The sequence below is a fragment of the Capsaspora owczarzaki genome (genome assembly GCF_000151315.2).
Source record: "Capsaspora owczarzaki ATCC 30864 unplaced genomic scaffold supercont2.1, whole genome shotgun sequence".
Lineage (NCBI taxonomy): Eukaryota > Filasterea > Ministeriida > Capsasporidae > Capsaspora > Capsaspora owczarzaki.
The window spans coordinates 1376475-1399527 of record NW_011887292.1 but is presented as its reverse complement, the minus strand read 5'-3'; the positions used below and the strand labels follow the sequence as shown (position 1 = coordinate 1399527).

Here is a 23053-nt window from a genome sequence, read left to right as displayed (position 1 = left end):
CGCTCCACTCGAAATTCGGCGTGACGTGCGCAGAGTCACACACTTCAAAGGCAGAGGGTCCCAAGCTGACGCTGTGTCCACGAGACAGACGCAATTGACACATAAATACCTCACTTTGCATGAGCATTCATTGACCACAAGAGTTGACATGAGCTGGACACGATACAACTTGGAAGGTGAAAAACGCTCATGAGAAAATTACATGAACGCACGCACGATCTGTGCCGTTTGACAACTCTCAGACATCAATGTCCCCATCATGGTCATCAATTTCCCCCTCCTCCCATCGTCACAAGGTCATCGTGGCGAGCTGTTGGCGTTCGATGCTGGCTGTTTTCGAGTGACTCTTGCAATAATGTGCGGGGCGACGCTTGCTTTCGCTGCCGCTGTAGCAGCTTTTGTCGATTCACTTGCACTAGTATTGGAGGCTGTCGCGGATGTAGATGATGCTGGCGACGCTGCGGGGGATTGCCGTGCTTCGACAAACAGCTCGTGCAGTTGGCCCACCTGCTCGTCCGTCATCGCGTCCAGCAGCTTTGGATCCATTGCGACTCCCAGAGTGCCCAGCGCGGGCTCATCGGTCTTGCCTGTACTGCTGATCGGCGTCGCTGCATCGCCAGACCCTGAGCTTGGGGAGTCTGCGACACCGAGCTGCGCTTGGAGCGTCTTGGCGTACCCCTGCAACACACAGGCAAGCGCGACGCCAGCCAGCCCAGTGAGTCCTCTATCACATTGCAGCATCACTATATAGATGTACAGCACCATCCGATCTCAAAGCCCGAGCGACAGAGTTCGACCCTCCTCCTCCCTCGAGCCAGTGTTCGCTGCTGACCTTCCACTCGGCCATGAAGACCTGCGCTTGGCTCGCTTGAGCGCCCTTGTGCCGCTTGAACTCGTCGCGGACATACATGTCGCCCATGACGCGCATGGCGGGTGGCATGTGTCGGTGCAGTTGGAGGATTTGCCGGTACAGCTGTTTGACAGCCAGCACATGCTTCAGATGCGTTGCTGACATTTGTAGCAAACAACTATTGGACTGACTGGGATTGGACGAAAGTGCATGAATGCAATTAGAAACAGGAACAAGTAGAGTCTGTATTGCTGGAGCTGTTTTTGTTGTTGTTGTTGGGTCGTATTTGACGGCCACAATCTTGCGCCAAACAAACACAACCAATCACGCAATCGCACGACCCCCAGGCGCCATTAGACCATGGTTAGAACCTGCTTGAATGTCGCAGCTTGGAGTGCCGTCCTCGATGCAGTCAGCGCTCCGGCAAATTCCGCCAACGGGCGACCTTGGCAGCTGGTGCTCAACGTGCCGCTGCGAATGTGCACGGCAATATCCTGCAGCATCCGCTCGCGCTCTTCAGGAGCGTGCTCGTCATTCCATCGCGTCATCCAGAACCCGCGGAGTTGCAAGTCGTTGAAAATAAACGGCCCCGTTGGTGCCACGACTGGTTCGCGCGACATGCCTCCATAGGTCACCAAGACGCCACGGTTTCTACGCAAAGAGACATGAACAACAACACCACCAATCGACAAATGAATATCGACATGAGCAAGCGATCAACAAAGTGTGCGGGCACAAACATCAAACAAACAAACAAACAAACAAACATCAAACAAACAAACAAACAAGCACAAGAAATGAAAACAAGAGCGACCACCACGTCCCATCTGCTTCTACCGTACCCAAGTTGCCGAATAACATTTGTAGCATTCGGCCCACCAACCATGTTGAAGCCCAAGCGAGGCGGGCAAAGCGATGCGGAGTGTTGCTTCCAGAACTCGGCCATTTTGAACGAGCCGAGGAATTTGTCCGTCACAACGTGAGTGGCACCGCGGGCCACCAGCTCGCCCTCTAGCGCCGAAATGTCTTCGCGGTCTCGAACCACGTTGACCGTGTTCAGCTTGAGCGCGCGGGCCAACTGAATGACGCAGAGTCCAACCGCGCTGTTTGCGCCATTCTGAATGACCGTGTCGCCTGCTTGCAGCGGCACAAAGTCATGCAACATGCGCCATGCCGTGCAAGGGTTGACACTGATGGTGGCCGCTTGTGACAAGGCCAGATCGTTCGGAATGACGAGAAACTGCGACTCCTTGGCAATCCAGTGCGAGCGCCAAGTACCTACCACATAAGGGCATTCAAGTATGAACGATGGTAAGCTACCGCAACGACAACAACAACAACAACAAACAGTACGGGTGTGAATCACAATGAGGGGATAAACACACTCCAAAATTCACCTACCCTGCCCAGATGACCGAGGAATGACCCACTGACCAGGCCGCAGGCGTGATTGCGCTTTGGGCCCAACGGCAACAACCATACCGACGCCTTCGTTTCCGCCAACTGCAGGCAGCGGTGGCTTGACCGCGTACGTTCCCTGCACCTGATTAATGTCGGACGGGTTGATTGGCGCAGCAAGCATCTTGACGGCAACTTGGTCCTCGCCCAGCGACGATAGGGACGCCAGCGGCAAGTCCACCACACTATGCAAATGGCAATGGCCAACAAATTGCAGAATCCATGTCAGTTCAGTGCGTTTGATCCACTCGCGGCGCTTGTTGTGTGAGACTTGGTGGCGCGTCTGCTGCCTGATGTCTGCAGCGTGTCTCGTCGCTCACCGAAGCATGTCCTCGGGTGCACCGTGCTTTTCATACACGGCAGCAACAGCGGCGGACGGCCACGCTGCAGCGTACTCGGCAGGCGACTTTGGACTGGCGCCAAACCCGACCGAGTTGTCTGCTCGACCTGTGGCGACGGTCGTCGTCGTTGCGTATCTGCGCGTCGGGTGCGTTCTTGACAAGGCCGACATTCCGCGCCAAGCGCTTGGTGTGGTGAAAGAGCGGAAGGCCGAGCTTGCCATTTCGGAGCGTTGTTGAATCGGTCGGTGATCTGCGAAAAGCAAGAAAGGACTGATGTTCTGAGATTTGAGATTCTGAGATTCTCAGAAGTTGGATTCTGGTCGGCGTCTGTCGTTTTGTTTTTAAATTGTCCTGTGCATGTGGAAGGCGTTGCTGCTCTCGGCATGGAAAGGAGTTTCGTTCCAAAATCCAATCTCAATTCACTTCCATTTCAATGGAGTGACGGTCATCCCTTCCCCCCCCCCCTCTCACAAACCAGCAGCAGCAGCAGCAACATAATTTCCAGATTCCACTTTTTATTTCCATCCCAACACTCGCCCAGCAGCATGTCATGGCGAGCCTTCCCGTCGTAATCCAGGCCAGTTCAGTTCGTCCATCATCCAGCTCGGTTCAGTTCAGTTCACTTCAGCAAGATCAAATCATTTTCCGTTCATCTTCCGTTCACTTCACTTTTGTTACTTTTTTTCTTCTGAGTTTCTTCTTTTCGTTTTGTTTTCACAGCTTGTCAAAAATCAAAATCAAAATCAAAAATCAAAATCAAAATCAAAATTTCGGAATGTTTTAAAATTTTGACAGCGAATTTTTTCACTCCATTTTTTTTTTTTTTTTTTGCTTGTTTGTTTCTTTTGTTTGATTTTTGACTCTTGAAAATCACAACAAAATCACAACAACAACTGATCACAAAAACCACAAACAAAACAAAACAAACAAACAAAACAAAACATGGCGACTGTTGAGGAAGTGGCCGAGCTGCGAGCCGAAGTCGCGCGCCTGGCTCAAACGGTCGAAAGCCAGCAAGCCGCGATCGCAGATTTGACGCAGACGGTCGCCAAGCTCACTGCTGCAGGAGCGACCACTGCGCAGCGTTCAACGCTCGGTGGTGCATCCCCAGCTGCTGCTGCTGCTCGCAGGACCCCGGCGACGGCGGCGGCGGCTGCTACGACGACTGGAACGCCTTCGCGATCCTTGTCGGCGTCGGCGGCAACCGCGTCCCCTGCCCGTTCTGCTGCCAGCTCGACTACCACTGCGCCCGCTGCAGGCGCTCGTCGCACCACGGCCACTGCCACCGCTGCTCCGGGAAGCCCGGCTGCCCGCGGTCGCGTTCCGCTGACGAACGGATCGGCTGCGAAAGCTCCTGCTGCCTCTTCTGCAGCTGCCGTCCCGGGACCCGAGCCACACCACTACTTTATCCAAGGTCGCCGCATTGTCGTCCACCCTCCGACGGGCTATGTCAAGCCGACAGAGCCGGCATCCGCCCCAGAGGTCGGTCTGACGCTCTCGCACGTTCATGGTTTCCGTGGACGCGACACGTTCAACAATCTCTTCCTGGTGGACGAAGGCCGTACCGCCATCTGGAACACTGCCGCTGTCGTGGTCTTGCAGGACGTTGAAACCGGCCGCCAGCGCCACTTGCTCGGCCACACTGACGACATTACGTGTCTCGCTGTGGATGCCACGCGCAAGTTTGCCGTGACGGGCCAGGTCTGCTCCAAGGGCAAGGGCGAGAAGGCTTACTTGATTTTGTGGGACTTGACCACGGGCACTGCCGTTGGCCATCTTGGTGGCAAGAACATTGGCGGCCACGACCAGTCGGTCGCCTGTGCTGCGTTCTCGGCCGACGGTTCGCACATTCTGTCAATCGGCAACGACACTGAGCATACGGCCATTGTGTGGAATGCCGCCACGCGTGCGCAGGTGTACACTGCGCCTGGCGGCCAGGACAAGGTGGTTGCTGTTGGCGCCGTTCCCAACACGTCCACCAACTGGATCTCGGTGGGCACGCACCACGTCAGCTTCTGGGGCGCTGTCGACGACAAGCCTTTTGCTCGCAAGAAGGGCATCTTTGGCAAGCATGGCGACCAGCAGACCATCGTCTCGGTTGCCTACAACGAATCCGGTTCGCGCGCCGTCACGGGCACCGCCAAGACGGGCGAGATTCTGCTCTGGAATGTCGCGACTGCCTCCGTGCTCGCCTCGGCCTCCAGCGGCAATGTCGGCGAGGCTGGCAACTCAATCCTCGGCTTGCGCGCTGTTCCCGGACACCCTGGCTCGTTCATCTCCACCGACAAGCTCAAGAACGCGCAAGTCTGGCAGCTGGCTGAGAATGACACTCTCACGGCTGGCGCATCGTCCCCCATCGGCATCGAGGCGCGTGCCATTGACGTGCTCGGGTCCCGGCTCGTTGTTGGCGGCGTCGACCACACGGCCAAACTCTTCCAGCTTGCGGCTGACGGCCTCACCGTCCAGGGCGCCGGCGTTGTGCTCACGTCGGCTCATTCCGCCGAAGTTTGGGCGCTTGCGCACCATCCCTCCAAGACCCAGTTTGCCACTGCCGCGGACGACAAGAAGCTCACCATCTTTGACGCTGTGACCCACGCCCAGCTCCAGACTACCGCTCTGCCTGGCGCTGCCCGTTCCGTGTCGTACAACTCGGATGGTACCTTCATTGCTGTTGGTCTCAACGACGGTCGCTTTGTTGTCCTCCAAGGCGACACGCTTGAGGTGGTTGGCGGTCGCAAGGACCGCAAAGAGGAGATCGCCGACATTCGCTTCTCGTCGACCGTTCCCTCCATTCTTGCTGTTGCTTCTCACGACAACTTTATTGATGTTTACCACGTTGCTGCGGGTGCGATTGAGCGCAAGGCCATCTGCAAGGGTAAGGAGTCGGTCTCGTTTTGCTTTTCGTTTTGGTCTTTTTTTGTTTGTATGCCAATGTTGTCATGTTGCAGACTGGCTCACTTGAGTTCCTCAAATCTCTGCTTGTTTGTCTCTCCTCTTCCAACCTCCATCGTTACTTTTCTCATACTTCCGTCACTACTTTTCATCTTCCCTGATACAGGCCACTCCTCCTTCATCACTCACATTGACTGGTCGGCGGACGGCCGTTTCTTGCGCAGCACCAGTGGTGATTACGAGCTGCTGTTCTGGGAGGCACTCACCGGCAAGCAAGTGACCGCCTCTGTCGATGTGCGCGATCTGACCTGGGCTTCGCAGACCTGCGTTCTGGGATGGGACGTTGCCGGCATCTGGCCCCCAGACAGCGACGGCACGGATGTGAACGCGGTTTCCGCCTCACCCGACAACACCCTTCTTGCTTCTGGCAGCGACGACGGCTTTGTCCGCCTGTTCCGTATTCCGGTTCTGGAACCCGGCCGTAACATCATGGTGAGTTGGTTTTAATTTGTTGATTTGAATGTGCTGCTCATTGGCTCACCTTGAACTTTTGTCCTTCTTTTGCTTCCGTTGGGGGTTGGTGCTGAAAAACGCAGGCTCCTGCCAAAGAGTATGGTGCTCGTCACAGCGCCCATGTCACCAATGTGCGGTTCTCCCGCGATGGCAAGTCTTTGGTGTCCACTGGTGGCAACGACTGCACAATCATGCTGTGGACTGTTGCGTGAAGAGCTGCAAGCTGCCGCGTCGTTTGATGCCGGAATCCCGCTTTGAAATTTCTGACTTTTTTTTTCTTGATGGCGTTTTGGTTTTTCTTTGAGTAGTTTTGGTTTGTGCTTTGTCTTTTCGTGTGCATTTTTTCTGTCGATATACGGTCCTGTTTGTGTTTTCCAGCTGACGCGAGGAGTCCCGTTTTTCATTCTTCTGAGCACAACTTGTTTCTGTACTTGTTTGACTGTTGCCAACTCTGTGCTTTGACGGATGAGCGACGCAACAGTCATGCAATTGGACTACTGTATTAGAAGAAAAAGCTACTTTGCTAAAGAACGCCTTCGAAAATCAGATTTCCAACAACAACAACAACAAAATGAGTAATACTGTAGCATGGAAGCGCAACTCAATTCCCTTGGCCTCTGGGTTGGCCGGCCAAGCGATCACTTGCTCCAGCTGTGCGCAACAATCATCCTACAGTATGCGCTCATCTCAATCGAATCGCACCAGTCGTCTTTTTTTGTTTTTTTCAAGAGCGAGCGCGTCATTGAAAAAAACAACAACGGAGCTGGGAAACGTTCACTTTTGTTTTTTTTTTACGATGACGCTGCTCAACCGGTTGAAACGTTCCGTCCGCGGCATTGCGCAGCGACCGGACTCTGCTGCACAATCAGACGAACGCGAACAACAGCAGCCGTCACGAGCGCGAGGGACGCTCGGCCTTTTCGGTCGGCGCACATCGTCACAAACACCGCAACGCAACAGACCCAATTCCGTTTCCGGCAACACCGAACGCGGGTCTGATGCGTCTGCGCCCCAGCCATCGTCATCATCATCACTGCCACCGTCATCCTCATCGGTGGTGACTTCTCCATCACAGCCGCCAGAGCAAGGCGCCGACAGCGGCAGCCACCGCGTTCGCACCGCTGAATTTGCGGCGGACGCGGTGCGGTCAGAAACCAACACACCTTCTTTGGGCTTCAGCACGCCATTCCTGCCGACCGAGCCCCATTCCCTGCCTGCCACCAACTCGAGCACAGGGCCAGCTCACATTGACGCTGCTCCGACACCGACACGGTAAGGCTTGACCACCTCTTCCAACAGTCATTGAGCGAATTTGCGGAGCGAAACAGAAAAAAATGAGGGGAAGGAAAAAAACCCAATCTCAATTTTGCAGTCGGCAGACGACGCTTATTTTTGTGATTTGGGTTGCTCTGCGGTTTGGCGTTTTGGCTTTCACTCACGTCGTGTGGTCCTCTGCTTTGTGCGTATGTGTTGCCTGTGTGCTGAAAATGTCACACCAATTACCGCAGTCCAACAACGCTGTTCGGCCAGTTCCTCGAGGCGGACGACCAGTTTGTGCGCTGCGTGCACTTGATCCGCATGTGCGAGTTTAGCCCGCTTTTGCACCACCACCTCGTGCACCATCTGCTATTGCGCAAGCAGCGTCTCATTGAAATCCTGGAGCTGGTCTCGCTCGATATGGTCCGCAAGCACCCGAGCCTCAGCCTTGACGACCGTGCGTATCGCGCGAAATTTCCGTCATCTGTGACCAATGGCAACAGCTGCATGCTCGGCACGCTCGTTGTCATTGCCGAGCTGCTCGTAGCAGGCGCGACCATTTCCATGGGTGGTGGTGAGTCTAGTCTGCATGAATTTCGTGGTGTTGCTGTCTTTGTGCCAAGATCGTGGTTGCGCACACTTGTTCACTCGCATTGCTGCCCCCTCTTGCAGTCCTGTTGTCGGCGCTCAAGCCTGCTGCCATGGCTCTCTGCTTGTCTTTTGGCGACGCACGGACGGTGAGAGCACACTTGTGTTCATTGCTACACTTTCGTTTTGGATGTTGGTGCTCACTCGTCGTTGCTGTTGTTGTTGTTGTTGTTATGGTTGTTGTTGACTGTCAATTCTCAGAGCCTACGAGCACACGCAACGAGCGCACGCGTCGCATATCCTGCCTCCATCCAGTCTACGTTTGAACGCTTCGACAAGGCCTGGGTGGAATTTGAGCTGTCGTACATGCGCTTGGTCCTGCCGGCCCTGCCGTCCGCTCGCAACATGGAGCAAGCGGAAGAAATGACCGCGCTCCTGCAAGAAACTATCGCTGATGGTCTGGCAAGCAATCTCATCACAATCGAGCAGCTCGAGGAGCTAGACCCTGGTGTGCTTTACGCCATTCCTCGTCTCGCCGTCGCCCGCGCTCTGCGACACGCGCCTGGAGACTTGTTCATGGATGACGTGCTATCTTCGCTGGTAGTTGCACCGACCATTCAAGACGAACACGTGGCGCCGCCGCCGCCGTTACCAGAAAAGTCGCGCTCCGGGAACTGGGTCAAATCGTTGCGAGCAACCGCATCGCGGGTTGTTCCCAGCTCGTGGCTGCCCGCGACTCCACAGCAACCGCCATCGAGCCAGTCTCTCACGCCTGCATCCTCATGGCTCGAAAATCATTGCCTGGCGCGGTTTGTTCGTGACCGACCGGCACTGCACTCGTTGACCAAAATGCTTCTTGTCCTCTCCGAGGACGAGATGTCCGCCCTCGCCAGTCGCCTTCTGCATGTTTCTGAAGGTTCCGAGTCGTCGAGCAGCGGAGCTGCCTTCTTTGACACGACCAAGGACTCGGAGCAGCGAGAATATCTGCATTCCGTATTCGTCGCTGTCTGCGCAATTGCAGATCGGCTACACAGCGGTGAAACCGCCTCAGCCTTCCGCGGGGTCCTCCAAAAATGCATTGAGCCCTTTCTCGATGGCACAATGTCCCCGCCCGTCGTAGCGCCAGTGCCGGCAACACCATCAACACCCGTCGTTTCTCCCGTTTCTCAAGACGCGGCCACCTCTTTCGTCGAGCTTCCATCAGCTTCTCCGTCATGGCACCTGCCCCGATTGCCTTCGGCCGAGACATGCGTGTGAAAACAGAGATTTCTCTTGCTAGTTTGTAGCATTGTTACGTTGCATTTGCTATTCCTTGTGTTTGTCTAGATTGTGAATGAACGATGTTTGAATGAAACTTTTGTTTGAGTGAGACAAACAACCATACATTCCGCCCGAGAGTTTGACTATGCGCTTCACATCTCAGACTTTCACCTTGTTGGTCCTTCCACTTTCGGCCATCCATCATTTCACATTTTTTTATTTCTACTCTCAAAAGTTCAACATGGATTTGGAACAGCTGCTTCACAACCTGCTCAGCCCTGAGAACGCTGTAAGTCCACTTTCCGGAATTCCGCCTCCCTGCTTGTCCACGAGTCAGCCTTTGCACCTGTCTTCAGACTGTTTCGAGCTTCTTCTCGACGTCAGCCATTGCGACAGGAGCGAAAAGAAAGGCCAATGCATTCAATGCATGTGGTGTTTTTTTTTTTTTTTTTTTTTTTTTTTTTTTTTTTTTTTTGGTTTTGGCGGGAAAAATGCAGGCGATCAGCAATTCACGCGTTCCTGCAGCCGTGGCTGGTCGCTTTGTTCGCCTTCTCGTATTCGTAGTCGAAGGGATTTGTCAGGGACGTTTGGTATTCACGTGGTTTGGAGACCACATCGAGTGCTTCACCTTGTGCATGCCGCAGTATTAAAGTGGCAAATAGCAAAATCAAAGAAAAAAAAAGCAAAAAATGAAAAAAAAAAGCCAACGACGAAAAAGCTTTCGCTTGACTGCCGTCGGAGCGGGGTCTGGGGGCCCACTTTTACAGGGCAACCCACGAGCGTATCATTGTGGCACCAATCTGGAAGCATTTGGCTGTGCCTCGGCTTTGCATGGTCGCAGAGCCAGCGCGAGAGAGGCGCAACTGTGGCCGAAATGCACACCGCGTGGACTTTTTTTTTTTTTTTTTTTTTTCTTCCTCTTTCCTTTCGTTCCCGCATGTCAAACGGCCGGGTGCTTGTTGGCCGGCCTTCGGTTGCCCATTGCAATACACCAGTCCCAGACACACACTCAGAGCAAATGTCGCCAGTGTCGGCGATGAAGTTTTGTGTGCGGTCTACGCGCGTGCACTTTTGGCATTGCACATGGTTCCCTTCCCTGTCCTACCAGGAGGCAGTACAATGTCCACCCCAGCGCAATCCACCACCACCCACCACCAACCGTCATCCTGCTCAATCTTTTCGAGCCGAGCCTTCAGCTTTGCCCCCTTTTGCTTTGCTCGGTCACTAACCGACTGTTTGATGTTGGCCTCGTTTTTTTTTTTTTCTCGCTCCTTGCAGACCCGACAAGCGTCGGAGGACTATTTCGAGCGCATTGCGCTGATTCCCGAGCAGCTCTTCCCGATCTGCACTCAGTACATGACACAGTCCGCTCATTCCGAGGTCCGTCAAATGGCCATTGCGCTCTTCCGTCGCAAAGCCTTTGCGCTCGTCGGTCCGGACAATGACCGAAAGTCGCTCTGGATGACCACGGCGCACGAGCTGCGTGAGCAGGTCATGGCTGCCTTCCTCAGTGCCCTCCAGACCGAGACAGATCGCGCTGTCCGTCGACGAATTGTCGATGCCGTGTGCGACATTGCCAACATGGCGCAAGGTACACAATGAATGGCTCACTGCGGTCGTCGGTTGCGGGGGCCTGTATTCTCACCATATCCCTCTCCCATCCTTGTTTTTTTGTTGTTGTTTTTGTTGTACCATTGATAGACTCGGACGAGGAGGATGTTCAGTGGGCGGCATTGTTGCCGACTCTTTTCGCGCTCATCCAGTCAGAGGATGCCACCAGGCGCACGTCTGCCTTGGCCATCATCAACGCGACGCCGACTGTTTTCGGCTCGCAACTCGCCCGCTACATTGGTGTTGTTCACGGTATTTTCGCCGATCAGATGCGCGCCGAGAACGACCTGGAGACGGCGGAAATGGCGGTGCGCGCTGCAGTCGGCTTTATGCTCTTCCTGAACCGCGAGCAGCGCAACGGCTTTACAGATCTTCTGCCGCTCATGCTCTCTGTTACTTCGCGTGCCATGGCCAGTGGTGACGACGCTACCGCTGGCGATGTCATCGGATGCCTCATTGAGCTTGCCGAGCATTCCCCCACCAGCTTCCGCAACTGCTTTGCAGAGGTTGTCAACACACTCGTGGCTGCTGCGGGCAACACTGCGCAGCTGGAGGACGGCACTCGCCATCTGTGTGTTGAGCTGTTGGTCACGTTTGCCGAGCGCCACCCCGGCATGTGCCGTCGCTTTGAGGGTTTTGCCGGTGTTGTTGTGCCCGTCCTGCTCCAAATGATGGTCGAGTATGACGAAAGCGAGCAGGCTGCTGTGGCTTGGGCGGCGTCCAACTCTGAGGTGGCGGAGGATGAGGACGAGACTGCCATTGTTGGCGAGCAAGCGCTCGACCGCATTGCTGTTGCGCTCGGCGGCAAGACGCTGATCAGCGCCGTTCTCGCCCCCATTTCCCAGATGCTCCAGTCGCAGGACTGGCGCCACCGTCTTGGTGCATTGATGGCAATTTCTGCCATTGGCGAGGGCGCGCACGGCGTTCTCAAGCAATACCTGCCCGAGATCCTGACGCAAGTCTCGCACAGCCTTGTCGATCCCAACCCGCGCGTTCGCTTCGGCGCCTGCAACGCGATCGGTCAAATGGCTACAGACTTTGCGCCAATCATCCAAGAGCAATACGCACAGCTCTTTATGAACGGCGTCCTCCCCTTGTTGGATGAGACCAGCTTCCCGCGTCTGCAAGGCCACGGCAGCGCTGCGCTCGTCAACTTTACCGACATTCCCGCAGAGGCTGCCATGGAAATGGACTCGACCCTCGGCGACGTGCTCAGGCCGCATCTCGACGCCATCCTCACCCGCCTGCTCAACCTGCTCAGCACCCCTCATCGTTTCATCCACGAGCAGGTCATTACCACCATTGGCATCATTGCCGACGCCGTGGAAGAGTCGTTCGTGCCCTACTATAACAACTTTATGCCCTTGTTGCGCACCGTCCTGCTGGACCTTACCCACGACCCTGAAGCCGCTGGCCTCCGCGGTCGTGTCATGGAGTGCATCACGCTCATTGGTCTGGCTGTCGGCAAGGACATCTTCCAACAAGATGCCGCCGAGGTCATGAGCATTCTTGTTGCCCAGCCGCTCTCGGTTGAGGACCCGCAGCTGCCTTACGTTTTGACCGCAGCCACGCGCATTTGCAAGGTCCTCCGAAAAGATTTCATTGTCTACTTGGACGCCATCTGGCCCGCATTGATTGCGGCCGCCAGCATCCAACCCGAGCTGATGGTCTTTGAGGAGGACGATCCCAAAGCTGCCGACTTTGAAAACCGCCCTGGCTGGGAGTCTGCGCGCTTGGACTCGCAGATTGTCTCCGTCCGCACCTCCACGCTTGATGACAAGGCCACTGCTTGCGAAATGCTGATTTGCATTGCTCGCGAGCTCCAGGAGCTCTTCGCCCCGCGCGTCAGCGACATTGCTACGCTCATGCTCCCCCTGCTGCGCTTTTACTTCCACGACGGTGTGCGTCTTGCAGCCGCCTGCATTATGCCGTTCTTGATTCGCAGCCTTGTTTCCGCCGTCGAATTGCAGGATGCCAACTCTGCCGCCGCTCAAACGCAACTGGCAGTCGTCGCCCCGCTGATCTACGACGCTCTTATTGAAGCCATCTCCCTTCACAGCAAGGATATGGTTCAGATGGTCACTGGATTCCTCGACTCATTCCATTTGGTGAGTACAAGTCGGTCATGTTTTTTTTTTTCCCCCTTCTGTTTCGTTCGCATTCTTTTCTTGGTTTGCCGGTATCTCATCGTCCTTGTAACTTGTTTTCTTTCACAGACTCTGTCGTCGGCTGGTGCGCACGTGTCGTTCCCCGACGTTCTTTATCGCAAGCTTGCGGACGCCCTCATTAAGCAGCTGGCGTATGACCATTTGCGAGTTCTTGATCGTGCTCGTAAGCTAAGCGTTTGAATGTTTGTTGGGTTGCTTGACGATTTTCGGGTGGTTTGCATAGACATGGGAGTTGACCGTTGATGCATTATTGTCACTGCAGGCGAGCGTCAGGATGAGTTCTATGATGAAGAGATGGCAGACCGTATTAACGAGACGGAGCGCGAAGAGCAAGGTGTCCTGCAAAACGTACGTTTTTGATTTGGATGTTGCATTGTCGAGTTCGAGCATGGATGCAGCATTCTTACCTTCTTTGCTCTCCCTTCTTGCTTTCCCTTCTCGCTTTCCCTTCTCGCTTTCCCTTCTCGCTTTCCCTTCTCGATTGACAGTTTGCCGAAACCTTCCATGTGCTCTTCCAATACCAGCGTGAAAACGCTCTGATTCTCTATGAGGCTATCGCCCCCAAGCTCATCGAGATGATCCGGCGCGATCACTCGCCCATCGAGCGCAAATGGGCGCTCTGCGTTTACGACGACATGCTCGAGTTCCTTGGCCCGGTGGCGTGGCGCTACGCCACGCACTTCCTTGAGCCCTTGCTCAACGGTATCCAGGACGAGAATTTCGATGTGCTCCAAACGTGCGCGTACGGTGTCGGTCTGATGGCCAAGACTGGCGGCCCCGACTTCCGAGAGTTTGCTGCTGGTAAGTCTCCATGTCTGTCTTTTTTTTTTTTTTTTTTTTTTTTTTTTTTTTTTTTTTTTTTTTTTTTTTTTTTTTTTGGAAAACACAGCCAGATTCGTCTTCCTCCTCCCCATCACCACCACACACTACCACTCACGCACACCATGTCACTATGGGTTTTGGCGCTCACGTCCCCCCCCCGTTGTGCATTGATTTTGTGCAGCCACTCCCCCGTTCCTCTTGCAGATGGCCCAACGCCCCAACGCGCGCCTTCCTGACAACTTGATTGCAACTGATAACGTCGTCTCTGCACTGGGCAAGATTATCGAGGCGGGTTATGTTGATCAGTCAACCTGGCTGCCAGCTTGGTTCAACCTGTTGCCTGTTGAGAGCGACATTACCGAAGCCCCTGACGTGTACGGGTTTATTGCCAATCTGCTTGACCAGCAAAATCCCATTGCCGTGCAGCACTACCCCATTCTTGTGGCAGCTTTCTGCAGCGTTATTTCAATCGATGCTCTCGATGCGCCGCTGGAAGCCAAGCTGCTTCATCATTTGCAGACTTTCTCGAGCAGTGCTTCGGCGGAAGACATGCAACTGTTCAACTCCAAGCTGACCGAAGTGGGCAAGGACAATCTTAGCTCCCTCAACAAATCCTTGGCTCAAGACGGCAACCCACCCAGCCAGTAAACAAAGTGCCCCTCCCCTTCCCCCTACTTTCGTTTTGCTGTATTTTTTTGAAATCCGGTTATTTTTTTGTTGTTTGTGTGTTTGTGTCTGTGTCCGCGGCTGCATTCTCATTTCCAAGAGCGCAGTTTCGGTTGTGTGCGTATGTTGTTTGTGTATTCGACCAAGCAATGAAAAGGTTCCCGACGACTCTGATGCTTTTTGAGTGAATGGAGGGTAAATGTCGATTTGCTACAGCCAAGAAAAAAAAATTGGGCAGCAACCACAAGACAAGCAATCAGCGACAGCAACAACAACAACAACAACAGCAACAACAAGAACAGCAACAACAACAACAAGAACAACAACAGCAACAACAACAACAACAAGCAATCAGACCATCGGCTTAAAAGGGTGCAGAAAACTTGTTATACTGGAGCAGAATGCTCAAGACGAGGAATCCGGAATAGAGCAGCACCAGCATGACGCCGAGTGGTTTGCTGAGCTGCCATCGGAACAGGAGCAGGCTTAACAACACGCCAGCCAACATTGCGAGCTGAATGAAGAGCGTGAAATTCAGAGAAACGTCCTTCAACGTGACATCTTCATCGTTGACGAGCGTCCAAATGAGCCACGGCAGCGGCAAGCCAACAAGCAGGTTGAAGACACTACCGCCAATGCAGGAGGACAAGGCCATGTTGCCGAGCCCATGTCGCGCAACAATGATGGCAGACAGCGTGTCGGTCATGTTTGAGCTGATTCCCAGGAACGTCAGGCCTAGGACGGCAGACGGAATGCCGAGGACATTGCCGATGACTGTAGTCCACCAAACCACGAGGTAGGTAAAGCCAGCAATCCAAAGAATGCTGATGAAAAAGGTGACAACAAACAGGCGTTTGAATCGAGGCAGTCGACAATCAGGAATCGTCCAGCAGAGTAGAAACGTGATGGGAAAGACAAAGACGAAGGCAATCCGGGCCAAGAAAGTCTCGGGGAAGCGCAGGTACAGCGGTCGAGCGGCCTTGGGCAAAACCACTTTCACCACCTGACCAGAGTCGTCGCGCACCTTGACGAGTTCGAGTGGAACAGGCACACTCTCCGCTTCAGCTGCACTGGCGGCTGTGGTGATGGCGATCGTGTCGTCCGCCAAGGCGGGGATGGCTTGGGGATCGGCTTGCAAGTAGCCTGCTCCAGTGGACGTGCGGCCACTTGTTCGACGCTTCACAGAAGCCTGGCGCGATGCAGATGTGCTGCTCGATGCGGGCAGTGTGCCACTACGAGGGGTGGGCGGGGATTGTTGCATGGGCAGCGTGGAGCTGCGCTTTGGCAACGTCGAGGTAGCGGAGCCCTCAGGCGGATTTGCCGCACCTGGTCCCGTTGCATCAGCCTGAGACGACTGCAACTGGTGTTGCTGTTGTTGTTGCTCCTTATCATGGCTGTGGTGGCGATGGGTGAGCTTGTCGTGGACGTACTGGACGGGAGACGGAAGACCATGAAGCATAATGCGCAAGGCGGACACGCGGAAATTGGGGTCGTGCGTGCCTCGAACTCCTCCGAGCAAGTGTAGACTCTCGCCCAGGTCTCGCAGCCGTGGCATTCTGCGCTTTCGCCGCTGGTTGCTGGCACTGGGAGCGACCGCATTCACGCTGTGTGTGCTCCCCGCCATCGACCCGGCTTTGCTGCTGAGGTTGCTACGGCTCACCGCCAGTCCAGGTGACAGCGTGCCATCCGCCGCAACGAAAGAGTCAATCGCGGGTGTCGACCCATCCAATTGGCGCAGCGCCGCTTGGTTGAGCTGCGACTCTTGTTGTGAATAGTCGTCCATTTCAAACTCGTTGAGGGACTCGGTACTGTTTTGCTCCTCGCCGTCATAGTCGTCCAACGAGTCAAGACTGGCATCCGACGCAACCGAGCCGTCCGAGTAGTCGGCCTCTTCCGGGTCGTCGGGCACGACCTCGATGGCAACGGCAGTGGTTGAGCTTTGCGAGGGCGACAAAGGGGCTGCTGCTACGGACCCAGGCACGGTCAGCAGACTGGGCTCTGGCGCAATCGGCGGCGGTACAGAAGGGCTGGCGGCTTGGGAGCTGGTCGACGCCGAGCTCTCCATGACATTGGAGCGACGTGCTCGCGGCGAGCGGCCACTGCCTGACACCCCTCCCGCACCTTCCGCCGTCAATCTCTGCGAGTTGCGCTTACGCATCGCACGCTGGCGAGCACGAATGATGGCACGGTACGCGCGTTCCAAATTTCGGTTGAAGGCCATGAAAAGGACGTAGACAATAAAGCTCGACACGAGCACGACTGCCTCCCACCACTGCACACGCTTGTCGCGAAAGAAGATGAATAGCAGGGCGAGAGCGCCGGCGTCTGTTTTGCGTTTCAATATGCAAGAGCAGGAGCGTGAGTATTGGTGAGTATTTGGTGGTTGTTGTCCGCTTTTCACCAACCTTTCCCCAAGCCTTTGCACAAGGAACAAATCGAAGCGACGACTTACAAAAAATACTATCGCGGAGGACAGGCCATCGGCGGACACGAAGAATTTTGCGGGTAGCGAAGGCAACAATGCCGATAATCATGACGGCCTTGTAGGCTGAGGACCCGAGCACGGTGCCAAAGCCAATATCGCTTTTAGCAATAAAAATGCCAATGATGGAGGTGAAGAGCTCCGGAGCGCCTTGGCCAGCAGCGAGGATGGAGGCGCCCGCGACGTCGTCTGGAATATTGAGTGTCGAGACAAACAGGTCGAGCGAAGGGACGAGAAACTCGTCGCAGACAATCGCTTGCGCAAAGAACATGTACAGCACGCCGATAATGTACAAGACGACGCCGCCGTTCTTGAGGTCTTGGTATGAGATGCCCGACGACGGGTAAAAGTCCAGATCGTCGCTCAGCAGTTTGCGGTGCAGAGCGGCAGATTGAGATTGAGATTGAAGTTCAGATTCAGATTCAGATTCAGATTCTGATTCATGAGCGGTCGTGGTGGTTTTACGATTGGGGTCCCTGCTGGCTTGCTTCTTGAGCCCAACGCCGACATCAACGTCGAGTTCGAGTCCGAGTTCGAGTCCGAGTTCGCGTTGATCCGCTGCAGCAGCACCATTGCGCTTCTGGTTGTTGCTGTTGTTGTTGTTGTTGTTGCTGCTGCGGTTTGGCTGCAGAAGGTCCATCAGCTGGTGCACTGCTGCAGAGCGACCCTGGAGCACAACGCCGCCGCCGTCGTCGTTGCTGGGTGTGAATGCGGGCTCTGTGGTCGCCAGGCGCGCGTCTGGCGTGAGGAGGCAGAACATGAGGAGGAGGCCGAGGAAGACGAGCGGGCGGCCATAGTAGAGCCACCGTTGGCGCTGCTGCGACGCAACCCGGCGAGCGAACGTCCTGGCATTGCGCTCATACTGCGCTTCGACTTGCTCTGTTTCCTGCTGCTTTGGCTGATCGTGTTGATGGAGGTCGTCCTGCGATGCGTCTGCTGCGAGGTCGGCCGCAATCCACGGCCACCGTCGCACCATTGCTTTTTGTTTCTATCCGCTTCAGTCTGCTGATTTTTTGTCACCACCCGTCAATCAATCAATCAATCAATCAATCAATCGAAACTGTTCCAAAGAGCAACAATGGAATGAAATAGAACCAAAAAAAAAAAAAAAAAAAAAAAAAGACGAGTGGAGAGTCAAATCGAGGATGAAAGAGACCAGAAGACCAATCCACCACGACCATTCTCAGCCACCCCTTCCGCCCATCATCATCATCATCATTATTATTATCATCCCTCATCGACAATATCGTAACACTCGATCCAGTCGCGGGTCAGTCTTTCTCTCTTCCACTCGTCGCTCCCACTCCGTTCCCTCGCTCAATGCTCGCGCATCGCCAAGCCACGGTCGGCGGCGCCCTGCTCGCCCGCGTCCATCATTGCGGTGCTGTCGTTGCTGCTGCTGCGGTGGCGGCGGTCTCGACCTCGACGCTCACCACCGTCCAAGCACGGCTGCCATTCGCCACACGCACGCTCTCTGCTGCTGCTGCTGCTGCGCACTCGGCGACCCGGGCGTCCGCATCCACCGCCCAGCCTCAGCAGCACGTCCGTCGTGGCACATACACCCCATCCGCGCTCGCTGCACACTCGTGCTGTGTCGCGTCCGTCTGCGCAGTCCATGGGAAGCCCCTGCAGCAGCTGCATCACGCCAGCAGCAGTCGCGCGTTTACATCTATGGCTGCGTCCTCGCGTGCGCCGGCTCCCATGCGCGTCAAGCTGCCTGCGTTGTCACCCACAATGACTGAGGGCACTGTGCTCAAGTGGTCCAAGAAAGAGGGCGACAAGGTGAGGCGATGGGGAGCAGTCCTTCCGGCCGTTTGCCGCTCTGCTTGTTGGTTTATGCTTGATACGTTGCTTCCACAGCAGAGCAACATCATCCATTTTGGGCAGCTTTGTTGCACATACACACACACATCTCTGTTGTTGGTGATATTTGCGGTGAATCTCAACCCTCGTTGCTTGTTGCTTGTTTTGCTTGTAGGTCGCTGCGGGCGAAGTGCTGTTCGAACTCGAGACCGACAAGGCCACCATCGATGTCGAGTCGAGCGAAGACGGCGTCCTAGCCAAGATTCTGCACACAAAGGCGTCCGGCCCACTGGCGGTCGGCACACTTGTCGCCTTGATTGTTGACGAAGGCGTCGACATTGCCACCGTCAAAGTGCCCGCAGCAGATACCCCGGCACCCGCCACCCCTGCCGCCGCTGCACCGAAGGCGTCGCCCGCCCCACCAACAGCAGCATCAGCCGCAGCACCTGTAACTCCAGGCCCGGCGAAGGCGCCTGCACCTGCTGCAGTTGCACCAGGCTCGCGAGGCCCTGCGTCGAATGTGCTCTATCCCTCGGTGTATCAACTTGTGCACAAGCACCATCTTGATGTTGCCCAGCTGAGCGGCACCGGCCCGAAGGGTCGTGTCACGAAAGGCGACATTCTTGCCTACTTGGCTTCCCCTGGCGCCGCCCGCTCACCTGCATCAGCCTCATCTGGATCTGCTGCAGCAAGCTCGAGTCGCCCTGTTTCCGCATCTCCTTCGCCGCAATCGGCACGCAGCTGGGTTGATGTGCCAACGACTCAAGTTCGACGTGTTATTGCTTCGCGTCTGTCCGAGTCCAAGACGACCATTCCGCACTCGTATCTTTCGGTCGACTGCGACTTGTCATCCGTCATCAAGGCGCGATCTGCGCTGAAAAAGCGTGATGGTAAGACGACCGTATGTTGGTCGACCGCGTTTGTTTCTGGTACACCTTTGAAGAGTTTTAGCACTGACATGCGTCTCGTTTTTTTGTTCTCTCTCTCACAGCCACCACCAAGATTTCGGTCAACGATTACGTGGTCTTGGCTGCCGCTCGAGCTCTGCGCTCCGTGCCAGCAATGAACGTTCAATGGGACGCCAAGTCGCAGTCGGCCACGCCACTCGCCAGCGTTGACGTCGCGTTTGCTGTCGCGACCGAGAATGGACTAATCACACCAATCGTGAAGCGTGCAGACAATTTGGATCTTCCTGAATTGGCGGCTGGTATTCGGGTGAGTTGGGCCTCTTTTTTTTTTTTTTGTTTTTTTTCGTTGATTTTTGTTTTGTTGTAGTCTAGCGTCGAGTTTCTAATCGTCGTGCCCCACCACACAGGACCTCTCATCGCGCGCCCGCATCAACAAGCTAAAGCTCGACGAGTTCCAAGGCGGCTCGTTCACCATCTCTAACTTGGGCATGTTTGGCATTGATCGCTTCTCCGCTGTCATCAATCCGCCGCAGTGCGCCATTCTGGCTGTGGGCCAAACTCGCACTGACATCAAGTGGCCTGCCTTCGAGCAGGATTCCGACCCGACGGCTAGTGCCGGGTCCCCGCGTGCAGGGCATTTCATGAACGTGACGCTTTCCTTTGACGAGCGCGCTGTCTCGATCGAAACTGCCTCGCGATGGCTTGATCGGTTCCGCGAGAATTTGACCTACTTTCAATGAATGATGTCAGCCGCTCCCCCCTGTCATGTGTTCTTTGACTGTGGTCGAACAATCTTTTGATGTGACGTTCCCCCTTTTGGATTTTAAAATGAGCAAGGATTGCAGGATTCCATATATGATATAGTACATCAACGAGCAAGCGATAAAACTGAACAAAGACAAACAATAAACAAGTGGCCTTACTGCAGCCTTAATTAATAAGGTGCCGCCTTTCGTCAGGCGTCGTGCTCGCGTCGTCATCGTCGTCGTCGTGCTCGAACAGAGCGTTTGAACCAGATACCAATAAGGGTGGCGGCGCCAGCTTGCGAAATGACAAAAGAAACATGACAATCAGGAGGCTCATCGGGGCTAGCATGACGCCAAACATGAGCTCAAACCGATTGAACGAGCTCCCGCCCCACAGAGGGCCGCAAATGCAGCCGAGACTGGTGCAAACTTGCAGCAAGCCTTGCAAGAGCCCTTGTCTTCGCTTGCTGGTCAACTTGGAGAACAGGGCAGGCACGGCAATCATAAAGAACGGCAGACCACAAATGAACAGCCCGCAGGCAAGCACAAATTGGTACATTGGCAGGTCTGTTGCGTTGGGCAAGATGATCATGTCAAACACAAAGGTTGCCGTTTCGAGAATGAGACCGACCACAATCAGATAGCGGTCCTGGATGCGATGATTGACGGCGTGAATAAAAATGTAGATGAGGATGAACGTTGCCGCAATGACCATGTACATGAGCGAGTTGTTTGTCTGGCCCCAGTGATAAAACTTGTCGGTCAGCAGCGTGACAATCGTCTCGAGGGTCGATTGGTTGAACAAGAGCACAAACTGGGCAAGAAAGATGGTGGCGATGTGGAGTTGCGCAATCTCACGCAGGGCGTCTTTAAGATGGCCTCGAGCCTTCAGCTGACTGAAAGCAGACTGACTGGAGCTCGACACATCTTTTGGGGGCGCCGATTGGGCCATGGGGTCGGGCGAAGAAGCGGGTTTGGTGTCGCCACTCTGGCCGTTCAACACGGACTCGATGTAGTGCGCGCTTGGCGGATTGACAAACCAAATGGCGACCACCAAAATGCTCACGCACAGTACAATGACCATGAGCAAGCCGGGCGAGGTCAGTGGCGTGACTGGGAAGGGGCCAATGTCAAAATCGCAGTATTGGATGATAAAGGCCAACGAGGGGCCTATCAACAGCCCCGCTTCCTGAGCAGCAATGACCTTGGTGATGGTGGAGGTACGCTCGCTCTCTGCGGTGACACGCACCACATAGGACATGACGACACCCGAGCAAGCGCCCATGCCTGCAACGATGCGACCCAGCAAGACCATCCAAGCACCTTGGGCTGCAAAGTACACGAGGTTTCCCACCACATTCACGGCCAGCGTGACCATCTACGAGTGTCCATTTTGAAGCACACCAACAACAAACGAAGCAAACCAATTTGTTCGTCAAGTCAGCGAAACAACAAAACCACGAATCCAATCGTGAGATGGCGTTTCGATCGTCATCAAAACTCAATCCAGCCGTCTGCCTTACCAAGATGGTTTTGACGGACGTGTGGTCTGACAACCACCCGACAAATGGGGAGCACAGCATTTGTGCAATGTTGAAGGAAGCCAAGACAATGCCGAAAAAGTACTGACGATCCTCTCCAAGCGATTGGAGATACTTGAGCAAGCTGGGAAAGACAAGACCATACTCTATTGCACTGACGAATAGCAGCAGGCCGGCGATGACCAAGCCGCGCGTTCGATGCGGCACGAGTTGCTTGATGTCGTGCACTTGCGAAGCGGCAAGCGACCCTCCTTCACCGCCGTCTGCCCCTGAAGCAGCTGGAACAGCACTTTTTGTCGCTCGAGGCAATGGCGACGCGTCTTCAAGAAAATGATCCTTCTTGGAACTGTCAAACAAGAGCGGCTGCACATCGGGGTCGAATGCCTCATCGTCGTCCAGCGACAATCTGTGAGCCAGAATCTCGATATTCGCAGTAGACGTCGTCGCGATTGGTGTGGCGTCGTAAAAGCTCTCGTGCCATGGACTTGTTGACGTGTATGTTGCGTCATTTGATCCGGTTGACAAACGCGCCGTTGTGAATGATCTGAGCGAATCAGCACGAGCGACAATCTCGGCACCATCGCCATCCCAACCGCCAGCCGAGCCACTATCACCACCACCCGACGGGAAGCTTCCATACACGATGGGATGGGCATGTTGCAGCACCACGTCGGCAGACTGGTCGAGGGGCGGGGTGTGAAACCGCAGCGAAGGCTGCCACGACGACGCAGCCGCTCCAGCAACCGCAGAGCTCGATGGCTCGTCGGATGATCGCGTGAGATAGTCTAGGGAATGGTGCCGATAATCGGCGAGCGGCGGCGATTTGGAGGTCGGGATGAGCACTGCGGACGAGGATGCAATCTCAATGGCGGCTCCAGCATCGAAGAAATCAGGACCGAGCGACAGTCCGTCAGCCTCTGTTCACAAGCAAGCAGTCGGACATTGCAAACAAAAATGGGGGGGGGGGTGGAAACAAAAAGTTAGACCAGAACGATCGATAGTTTGTGGAACAAGTGGACATTGAGAGGATTGAAAACGTTTGAACAAGGAATTGGCGCGAACGCAACTACTGTCTGGAGACGCCATTGATGGAAAGTGGGGACTGAACAGGGTGTCTGAGTTGAAGAGAGAGTGGTTTTTTTTTTTT

At 54.9% G+C, this 23053-nt stretch overlaps 8 protein-coding genes across 8 annotated transcripts; 4 read left to right on the top strand and 4 right to left on the bottom strand.

Moving 5' to 3' along the window:
• Positions 1 to 727: 727 nt before the first annotated feature.
• On the bottom strand, positions 728 to 928 carry CAOG_00419 (hypothetical protein; the record flags this gene model as incomplete). The annotated part of the gene is made up of 1 exon (XM_004365233.1): positions 728 to 928. The coding sequence occupies one exon, from the start codon at positions 926 to 928 to the stop codon at positions 728 to 730; it is 201 nt and encodes a 66-aa protein (XP_004365290.1).
• Positions 929 to 1075: 147 nt separating this feature from the next.
• Positions 1076 to 2911, bottom strand: CAOG_00418 (trans-2-enoyl-CoA reductase). The gene is made up of 4 exons (XM_004365232.2): positions 2629 to 2911; positions 2252 to 2493; positions 1693 to 2128; positions 1076 to 1501 (listed from the first exon to the last, which is right to left on the bottom strand). The coding sequence occupies exons 1-4, from the start codon at positions 2868 to 2870 to the stop codon at positions 1204 to 1206; spliced, it is 1218 nt and encodes a 405-aa protein (XP_004365289.1). The 5' UTR covers positions 2871 to 2911; the 3' UTR covers positions 1076 to 1203.
• A 560-nt stretch (positions 2912 to 3471) lies between these two features.
• CAOG_00417 (hypothetical protein) lies at positions 3472 to 6584 on the top strand. The gene is made up of 3 exons (XM_004365231.2): positions 3472 to 5524; positions 5708 to 6033; positions 6138 to 6584. Exons 1-3 carry the CDS (start codon positions 3592 to 3594, stop codon positions 6264 to 6266), a joined length of 2388 nt encoding a protein of 795 aa, XP_004365288.1. The 5' UTR covers positions 3472 to 3591; the 3' UTR covers positions 6267 to 6584.
• Positions 6585 to 6765: 181 nt separating this feature from the next.
• CAOG_00416 (hypothetical protein) lies at positions 6766 to 9284 on the top strand. The gene is made up of 4 exons (XM_004365230.2): positions 6766 to 7326; positions 7563 to 7885; positions 7984 to 8048; positions 8161 to 9284. The coding sequence occupies exons 1-4, from the start codon at positions 6851 to 6853 to the stop codon at positions 9154 to 9156; spliced, it is 1860 nt and encodes a 619-aa protein (XP_004365287.1). The 5' UTR covers positions 6766 to 6850; the 3' UTR covers positions 9157 to 9284.
• An 82-nt stretch (positions 9285 to 9366) lies between these two features.
• On the top strand, positions 9367 to 14594 carry CAOG_00415 (hypothetical protein). The gene is made up of 7 exons (XM_004365229.2): positions 9367 to 9448; positions 10438 to 10750; positions 10861 to 12878; positions 12987 to 13101; positions 13201 to 13286; positions 13427 to 13739; positions 13942 to 14594. Exons 1-7 carry the CDS (start codon positions 9401 to 9403, stop codon positions 14406 to 14408), a joined length of 3360 nt encoding a protein of 1119 aa, XP_004365286.2. The 5' UTR covers positions 9367 to 9400; the 3' UTR covers positions 14409 to 14594.
• Positions 14566 to 17992, bottom strand: CAOG_00414 (sodium/calcium exchanger protein). The gene is made up of 2 exons (XM_004365228.2): positions 16879 to 17992; positions 14566 to 16751 (listed from the first exon to the last, which is right to left on the bottom strand). The coding sequence occupies exons 1-2, from the start codon at positions 17882 to 17884 to the stop codon at positions 14791 to 14793; spliced, it is 2967 nt and encodes a 988-aa protein (XP_004365285.1). The 5' UTR covers positions 17885 to 17992; the 3' UTR covers positions 14566 to 14790.
• A 191-nt stretch (positions 17993 to 18183) lies between these two features.
• Positions 18184 to 20538, top strand: CAOG_00413 (dihydrolipoamide S-acetyltransferase). The gene is made up of 4 exons (XM_004365227.2): positions 18184 to 18690; positions 18887 to 19601; positions 19703 to 19926; positions 20027 to 20538. The coding sequence occupies exons 1-4, from the start codon at positions 18229 to 18231 to the stop codon at positions 20357 to 20359; spliced, it is 1734 nt and encodes a 577-aa protein (XP_004365284.1). The 5' UTR covers positions 18184 to 18228; the 3' UTR covers positions 20360 to 20538.
• Positions 20459 to 23000, bottom strand: CAOG_00412 (hypothetical protein). The gene is made up of 3 exons (XM_004365226.2): positions 22974 to 23000; positions 21889 to 22823; positions 20459 to 21743 (listed from the first exon to the last, which is right to left on the bottom strand). Exons 1-3 carry the CDS (start codon positions 22990 to 22992, stop codon positions 20550 to 20552), a joined length of 2148 nt encoding a protein of 715 aa, XP_004365283.2. The 5' UTR covers positions 22993 to 23000; the 3' UTR covers positions 20459 to 20549.
• Between the last annotated feature and the right edge of the window lie 53 nt (positions 23001 to 23053).

Coding starts and splice junctions, on each gene's coding strand:
- CAOG_00412 (XM_004365226.2), bottom strand. Junction 21,744..21,888: donor CGTCCGTCAAAACCATCTTG/GTAAGGCAGACG, acceptor GGACACTCGTAG/ATGGTCACGCTGGCCGTGAA.
- CAOG_00413 (XM_004365227.2), top strand. CDS start 18,229: ATGCTCGCGCATCGCCAAGCCACGGTCGGCGGCGCCCTGCTCGCCCGC. Junction 18,691..18,886: donor CCAAGAAAGAGGGCGACAAG/GTGAGGCGATGG, acceptor TTTTGCTTGTAG/GTCGCTGCGGGCGAAGTGCT. Junction 19,602..19,702: donor TGCGCTGAAAAAGCGTGATG/GTAAGACGACCG, acceptor TCTCTCTCACAG/CCACCACCAAGATTTCGGTC.
- CAOG_00418 (XM_004365232.2), bottom strand. CDS start 2,870: ATGGCAAGCTCGGCCTTCCGCTCTTTCACCACACCAAGCGCTTGGCGC. Junction 2,494..2,628: donor GCACCCGAGGACATGCTTCG/GTGAGCGACGAG, acceptor CCATTTGCATAG/TGTGGTGGACTTGCCGCTGG. Junction 1,502..1,692: donor AATGTTATTCGGCAACTTGG/GTACGGTAGAAG, acceptor CTCTTTGCGTAG/AAACCGTGGCGTCTTGGTGA.
- CAOG_00414 (XM_004365228.2), bottom strand. CDS start 17,884: ATGGTGCGACGGTGGCCGTGGATTGCGGCCGACCTCGCAGCAGACGCA. Junction 16,752..16,878: donor CCTCCGCGATAGTATTTTTT/GTAAGTCGTCGC, acceptor AACGCAAAACAG/ACGCCGGCGCTCTCGCCCTG.
- CAOG_00417 (XM_004365231.2), top strand. CDS start 3,592: ATGGCGACTGTTGAGGAAGTGGCCGAGCTGCGAGCCGAAGTCGCGCGC. Junction 5,525..5,707: donor GCGCAAGGCCATCTGCAAGG/GTAAGGAGTCGG, acceptor TCCCTGATACAG/GCCACTCCTCCTTCATCACT. Junction 6,034..6,137: donor AACCCGGCCGTAACATCATG/GTGAGTTGGTTT, acceptor TGAAAAACGCAG/GCTCCTGCCAAAGAGTATGG.
- CAOG_00415 (XM_004365229.2), top strand. CDS start 9,401: ATGGATTTGGAACAGCTGCTTCACAACCTGCTCAGCCCTGAGAACGCT. Junction 13,102..13,200: donor GCGAGTTCTTGATCGTGCTC/GTAAGCTAAGCG, acceptor TTGTCACTGCAG/GCGAGCGTCAGGATGAGTTC. Junction 13,740..13,941: donor CTTCCGAGAGTTTGCTGCTG/GTAAGTCTCCAT, acceptor GATTTTGTGCAG/CCACTCCCCCGTTCCTCTTG.
- CAOG_00416 (XM_004365230.2), top strand. CDS start 6,851: ATGACGCTGCTCAACCGGTTGAAACGTTCCGTCCGCGGCATTGCGCAG. Junction 7,327..7,562: donor GCTGCTCCGACACCGACACG/GTAAGGCTTGAC, acceptor CAATTACCGCAG/TCCAACAACGCTGTTCGGCC. Junction 7,886..7,983: donor GACCATTTCCATGGGTGGTG/GTGAGTCTAGTC, acceptor CCCCTCTTGCAG/TCCTGTTGTCGGCGCTCAAG.